The sequence below is a fragment of the Bidens hawaiensis genome, unplaced genomic scaffold (genome assembly GCF_021521415.1).
Source record: "Bidens hawaiensis isolate Kalapana, Puna unplaced genomic scaffold, B.hawaiensis_p1.1 tig00031147_1, whole genome shotgun sequence".
Lineage (NCBI taxonomy): Eukaryota > Viridiplantae > Streptophyta > Magnoliopsida > Asterales > Asteraceae > Bidens > Bidens hawaiensis.
Window position 1 is genome coordinate 92,549 of NW_027495233.1, and position 7,030 is coordinate 99,578.

At 35.1% G+C, this 7,030-nt stretch overlaps 1 protein-coding gene across 1 annotated transcript; it reads right to left on the reverse strand.

The window, feature by feature from the left end:
* Positions 1–5,575: 5,575 nt before the first annotated feature.
* LOC143581703 (uncharacterized) lies at positions 5,576–6,645 on the reverse strand. Its single transcript, XM_077064422.1, has 2 exons — positions 6,463–6,645; positions 5,576–6,124 (listed from the first exon to the last, which is right to left on the reverse strand). The coding sequence occupies exons 1-2, from the start codon at positions 6,643–6,645 to the stop codon at positions 5,576–5,578; spliced, it is 732 nt and encodes a 243-aa protein (XP_076920537.1).
* Positions 6,646–7,030: the final 385 nt, after the last annotated feature.

Below are 7,030 nucleotides of genomic sequence, written 5' to 3' on the forward strand. Positions count from 1 at the left end.
AGCAACCGGTTTAAACTCTAAACCTATACCCCAATCGAGGCAAAACGATTCAACTTCCTCTTGGGTTAATCGGGAATAACTCACCAATAGGTCCTTACGAGCACCCATAATTTGGAAAGAAAAGGGAAGGATTTGAACTAACCTGGTGAAAGATCGAAAGGAACTTGATGAGTGTGTTTGGAGAATAATGTGAAAGTTTAAAGGAAAAACTGAACAAAATGAGCAGTTATTATCATTAATAGAGCAGTTATTAGGAACTACTATTTGAAGAAAGCAACCAATCCATCACATCAACTGTCCTATCAAAATTTTAAAAAATAACCCAAACCGTTCAAAGCCTCGAAGCCTTTAAGCAATAACAAAATGTGTGCAAAAGTCAGACGCCTTTGAGCCTACTTCCCAAAAACCTCTGACTTGGGGGGCTGATGAACCTCTGACTTGGGGTAGCCCAAAGTCTGATAAATTGGCTTTCACACATTACCGCTAAGAAGGTTAAAAGGTCAGTTTTCTAACCCAAATAAGGAAAACAAGTACGTGAACAGTAAAATCGTGTAACAGTACCACGTCAAATCACTGTTCACATCATCCCTCAGCCGTAACAGAGGGGACACGCTCAGAAAAGTATTATTATTATATACCGTTAACTGAATGTCAAAAGCTTCCCGTCCATAAAATGGTCAACCTTCTACCAAACTAGAGGTTCATTAGTTTATCCATCAGACAAAAGGCTTACATCCCTTTCTCTATAAAAGGACATAACTCGGCCATAACAAGAACACACCAGATCTGGGAGTTAACATATACTCTCTGATCTTCTCTTCTTCCTGGAGAAACATACACTTTGCATGTTTCTTTTTTATTCCAAAAACATCATAGATTCACTAAGAACTTGCATCCAAAACCAGTTCCAAACATCTCGGTCTTGGATCCTTAGTGAACAATAACAATAACAACTAAACTAGTGAACCTCTCTCTACGTTTTGCAAACGTAGAAGGACACGACGACATGTGTTAGGTTAACCAGAACCCTTGCAGCCTGTTAGCCTAACCAGTCCATTCACATCATGGGTCATATAATTGTTGTAGCAACAAGTACCCTTCTAAGTAATCTTCCCATTCTCTCATCTCGTAAAGGAAACATATCCACAGTTAAAGATTTGAATGTCGTGCAGTTGGGAGATGTCTCATGTCATGTGCCTGGAACAACCACTACCAACATACCAAGGTCTGATGATATTCCTCCATAGCTGTTCCTGCACGATGTGCGATATTAGTTAGTTTTCGGTACCCAGTCCATAGTAATACTGGGTAAACCTGATTTATCTAAGCTTGTCACGGGTTGCCATGACATGTCTTCCTGATTATCTAAGATCGAACAGGATAGCTTGGTCACCGGATATTTAGGCAGCCATTCATATATGATTTTAGAAGCTTTGTTATATGCATGAATGGATGACTTAGTCTCCAGTTTGCGAGCGGAAGGCACATTTGACTTTGGCTTCGGAATTTGTTTCGGTCCAGAAGCCGACATGGTTTTTGGGACCGGAACAAAGTTTCCATCACGCCTCTGAAACACGTTAGGCTTGGTCTGGTGAAAGCTTAGCCTATCAACCTTGTTTCTTTTTCAATCCCTGTCAGAGAGATTTGCCTCATGGTACCTTGATTTATTGTGAGGGGTATTTCGAGGCATATTCCTCTGATAATATCCATAATATGGGACATATGGACGGTGTGGAAAATTTCTAGCAATATGACTAAGAGTGCCACAGTTAAAATTTCATACCCCGAAAATCTTAGCTTAACACAGCGGAAGTCTTAACTTAAGCCGTTCGGGTTAAGACAGATGCCGATAGCCAACAATAACAGACAATTAATAATAAAAGCATCATCTTTTATTATAAGAAAATAATTTACAAAATCAGAGTTTATTACACGTGCTAATGCACGGTTTACAATAATTCACATTTGTTCAAACACCCCACGCTCTCATTTCCATGCCACCTCGAAATCTTCACTTACCTGAAAAGCATATTAAAATATCGATCAACACAATGTGTTGGTGAGTTTCCCTTTATATCAAAAATAGTCCATATATATATATATATATATGAATCGAAAACATAATCCAAATAATTAACAAGTCCGATATCAATTCGTGTGTAATCGTCACTACACCCCGAATTATATCCAAAATATCCATGTATAATGGCTTACCACCATTATAACACCAAACCGTGGGTAATGATCTACCGTCATTACATCACAAATCAATAGGCATTTCATTTCATAAACAAATTGAGATGTTGTAGACTAGCTAAGAATACAACATTACGTATGACATCTCAGTTGATAACTCGAAACATACCATACTCAAAATGTACCCACTTTTAACCCAATGCGAATGGAAGTGAGGGGCGTCACCCCGATAGATCTACCCATATTTCTGTGCCCTTACTAATTCGGTTAAAAGTTATTTAGCCAACTAGACTCATCCCGCATTATACACCAATTTGTAAAATAAAATGCATTTATAAAACATCAACGAAATCAATATGTAATAAAGAATATGATTTTCCCCAAAACACAATTAAATATCGATTTGAAAACAATTCCAGTTAAAAATCGAGGGGGTTCGACAGAGAAACTCACTGTCTTGTAACTTTTTCAAAAATCTCGTGTCTTATATTAGAACACGTTTTGTTAATAAAAACTTGATTTTTGTTTTAAAACTCCTTTTAAATTTATTAATCGTATTCTAATGTACACATAAGCACATGGCATTATTTAATTAATTAGTTATTATTTAATTAATTAAATAATAAATTATTTTTATATTTTAGTTGCTGGAATTTTTAAGAAAATATTAATCCTTTTATTTTTACAAAACTTGTCGGTTGTCGGTTTTGGTCGGTTTTGTCGGTTTTATGCTTAAAATGCGTTAATTTGGTTTTTCGTTTAAATGTAAATTATAAATTATGAAAATACTTGTTACATAAATATTAATCAAGTTTTACAAGTTTACTTGTGAAAATATATTATTTTCATTTTTGTTAATATTTTCTTAAAATAGCAACTTTTTAACGTTTTCGTGTCGGTTTTCGCGACACGAACCGTTTAGGACTAAGTCTTATCATCTTGTCATTTTCTCATATATTAATTTATGTTATACATGGGTATTTTAACACATTAGAGGCTGTTCTAAAACAGTCCCTAATAGTTGTGTCGGTTTTGCTTAAAAAGCCAATTTTTCGACCGTTTAAGTTACCGACGAGTCAAATAAATTACACAAGTCTATACTAATCATCCTATGATCTAACCACACATATAATAACATATAATTAACCATAAATAGCAGTTTTGACCGTGTATGTTCATAAGACACGTTAATCAAGTTTTTCTGTTCCTAGTTCGTCTTTTAGTTTACCTTAACAATGTTACTAGTTTCACTTGTTATTTATTTATGTATAATTATGTTTAAATATCCTAATAATCCAGATTTTAATTTATTTTATAGGTTTCTAATAATCCAAAATTTCACGTTTAAATTGAAGGTTCCTATTTTCTTTTTAAAAGAATCTAATCTTCATATTTTTGTACATTGTATTTTTCAACAAAACCAAGTATGATTCCTTTAGATGTTTCCATACCTTTATAACTACTTACTTTTATGATATTCTTACCTTTATCAAACCTTAATCAATCTTTCAAATCAAAGGATCATGGATTTTCATAATTTCTCTAAGTGTTGTTTTAACAAAGTTTCTTATTTTAGTAACTTTTAATGTTTGTAATTCTAATTAATCTAATTCTTCCACTTTGATTAATACAATTCTATGTTTAATTTATTCATTTAAGTTGTAAGGGTTTCATACTTCCTAGAGAATCTATTCCATTTTATTCTTTTAAATTCACCATTCAACAAAGTTTCCATTATAAGCAAGTCATTGTTTATTTTAACAATGTTTTTAACTAATCCATGTTTTAAACTACACATCCTATATTGTTTAAGTTGTTATTAATCACTTGTTGTTTCCATCTATTACAAGTATTTTCATTAAAACCTCATTTTCATCTTTTATTAAAATAAAAGTTTCCTTATTAAGTTGTTCCAACACTTTACAAGTTTCAACTACTAGATCTAACATGCACCCTGTCTTATTTACATTTAATCCATCCCACAACATCTTTTAATTCAAAAATCCATACAAAACCTCTTAATTAACTTTATATTAAAAATCCCCAATTTTCACCATTATGAACATATTCATGTTTTACTCTATTCTAGCAACAATCTTTAACAATCTAAACCCATACTAACAAGTTAAAGACCAACAATCCATCTAATCTTTAATCTAATAACAAACCCTTGAATCAAGTTATCAAATATTCAAGAGTTTATTAATACCCATATTCAATCTAATAATCAATATAGGGTCTTTAGGATATATGTATGCATGTGTATGGAGTTTTGATTCTCTCATACATATATATACATATACCTACGGCACACACACATATACCCACACTACACACATTATCAATCTTTCAATCAAACTCAAGTATATCCAATCTTGTATATTCATAATCAACACTCATTAAATCTTAAAATGATACTTACTTGGTTCTTGAGATTTTGAAAGATGAGATTAGAGATGTTAAGTGTGTGATTCCTAGCTTCAATCCTTCCTAATAGCTCTTTAATAGCCTAACCCTTCCATTGATCTTGATCTATACCTCCATGTTATTGATTATGTGCGTGTGTGTGTTAATTGTAAATTTTGAATTGAAGTTGGATGGTTGGGACGGCCTTGGGTCATGGGTTTTAAGGGAGGAAGAGGGAGAGGGAGTAGGGTGATGAGTTGGGTGTTTAGAGTGATGTGTTGGTGATTAGGGTGGGTAGGTGGAGTGTTAGGAGGGTAAACAAGTGTCTTGTTTCTAGAAACCAATCATTAGGGGAGGATTTGGAAGAGTTTAACTGGGACCTGTGTGGGTTGAGGTGTCCAAGGAGGGGGTGGGGTCGGCCTGGGGGGGGGGGGGTATTTGAAGGGTTTTAATCAATAACTAGGTGATTTTTGGTTATTCGTTTAACGTATTTCGTGTTTTGAATATTCAAACGAACTCCGTTTTTAATAATTTTTGTCAGACTTTGAATGAAATCAAATTCCTGACAGTGTGGACCATAAAAATTATTTTTTCTGAAAATAATTTATGTGGGGCCTTTTTCGGGTCTTATACTGGCACGGGTTTACTTATTTTTCAAATTTTGTGATTTGAGCCTTCCTAAATTATATTTTTATGTTGTCTCACATGTTTTCATATATATTTTGAATTTTTGAGATTGTTTAATCAATCTAATGATTTATTTACTTTCTGGCTCGTTACCCGAGGTTTTAACACGTTTTTCTCGTTTCGTGCCGAAATTTGGACTTTTTGTTGACTTTACAAGTCAATGAACCTTAGTAAAGAGAGATTTTATTAATAAAACGATATTAGGATGGATAATCATGATTACATTAGTGAAAATGTTTTCCAGATGTTACATTCTCCCTTCCTTTAAGAAATTTCGTGCCGAAATTTAGGAATTGTCACTAGCTTCTGATTCTACTGGAAACAAATGAGGATATTTTCGTTTCATCTGGTCTTGTCGTTCCCAGGTGAACTCAGGACCTAGTCGTGAGTTCCAACGAACTTTGACCAACTTGATTCGATTTCGTCTGAGCTTCTGTATTTTCCAGTCCATGACTTTTACAAGTTCCTCGAAAAATCGCAGCTTGTCATCAACTCGGATATCCTCAACGGGAACAATCCGTGATTCGTCGGATAAGCATTTCTTCAAGTTTGATACATGGAACACGTCGTGTATTCCGTTCAATTCTGAAGGTAATTTGAGTCGATAAGCTACTGGACCAATTCGATCAATGATCTTGAATGGTCCCACATATCTAGGACTCGGCTTTCCTTTCTTTCCGAATCTGATTACTCCTTTCCAGGGTGACACTTTCAACAGAACTTTATCTCCCACTTGGAATTCCAACGGCTTTCTACGATTGTCAGCATAGCTCTTTTGTCGGTCTGCTGCAGCCTTTAACCTATCTTTGATCTGGAAGACCCTGTTGGTGGTCTCCTAAACAATTTCAAGTCATGTTAGTTGTTTCTCTCCAACTTCAGCTCAACAAAGAGGGGATCGGCATTTTCTCCCATAAAAGGCTTCAAACGGTGCATCCTTAATACTGGAGTGGTAGCTGTTATTGTAGGAAAATTCAGCTAGCGGTAAATGAATATCCCAGCTTTTGCCAAAATCGAGAACGCAGGCTCGTAACATGTCTTACAAGGTTTGGATGGTTCTCTCACTTTGACCATCGGTTTGGGGATAATAAGCGGTGCTCATGTCAACTTTTCCAGGCTATCTTTATCGCGAATGGGAATGAAGTGAGCGGATTTTGTTAGTTGGTCTACAATAACCCAAATGGAATCGTGGTTATTGGGGGTAGTTGGCAACTTAGTCACAAAATCCATTGTAATGTTTTCCGATTTCCACTGCAGAATTTCAGGCTGCTGTAATAGTCCAGATGGTTTCTGGTGTTCAGCTTTTACCTTTGAGCATGTCAGACACTTACTGACGTAAACCGCTATATCTCCTTTCATGTTTGGCCACCAATAAAATTTTTGGAGATCTTTATACATTTTGGTTGCTCCTGGGTGTATTGAGTATTTGGATTTATGAGCTTCATCCAATACTAGATTCCTTAAATTTCTATAACGTGGTACCCAAACTAGATCGATCAAGTACAATGTACCATCAGACTTCGTTATGAATTCATACTCGAGTCCTCGTAATCTCTCGGTTCTTATGTTCCGAGGTTTCAAGGCTTCTTTTTGTGCATATCGGATTTGAGTGGTAAGGCTTGTTTGAATTGTTAATCCTAATGCACGGACACGAAGTGGTTTTTCTCTTTCTTTTCTACTCAAGGCATCAGCTACAACATTTGCTTTACCTGGGTGGTAGCGAATGTCACAGTCGTAGTCATTG

Excerpts from the sequence above, each read along its gene's own strand:
- LOC143581703 (XM_077064422.1), bottom strand. The coding sequence starts at position 6,645 with ATGAAAGGAGATATAGCGGTTTACGTCAGTAAGTGTCTGACATGCTCA. Across the intron at positions 6,125-6,462 it reads ATAACCACGATTCCATTTGG|GAGACCACCAACAGGGTCTT; the intron begins GTTATTGTAGAC and ends GAAATTGTTTAG.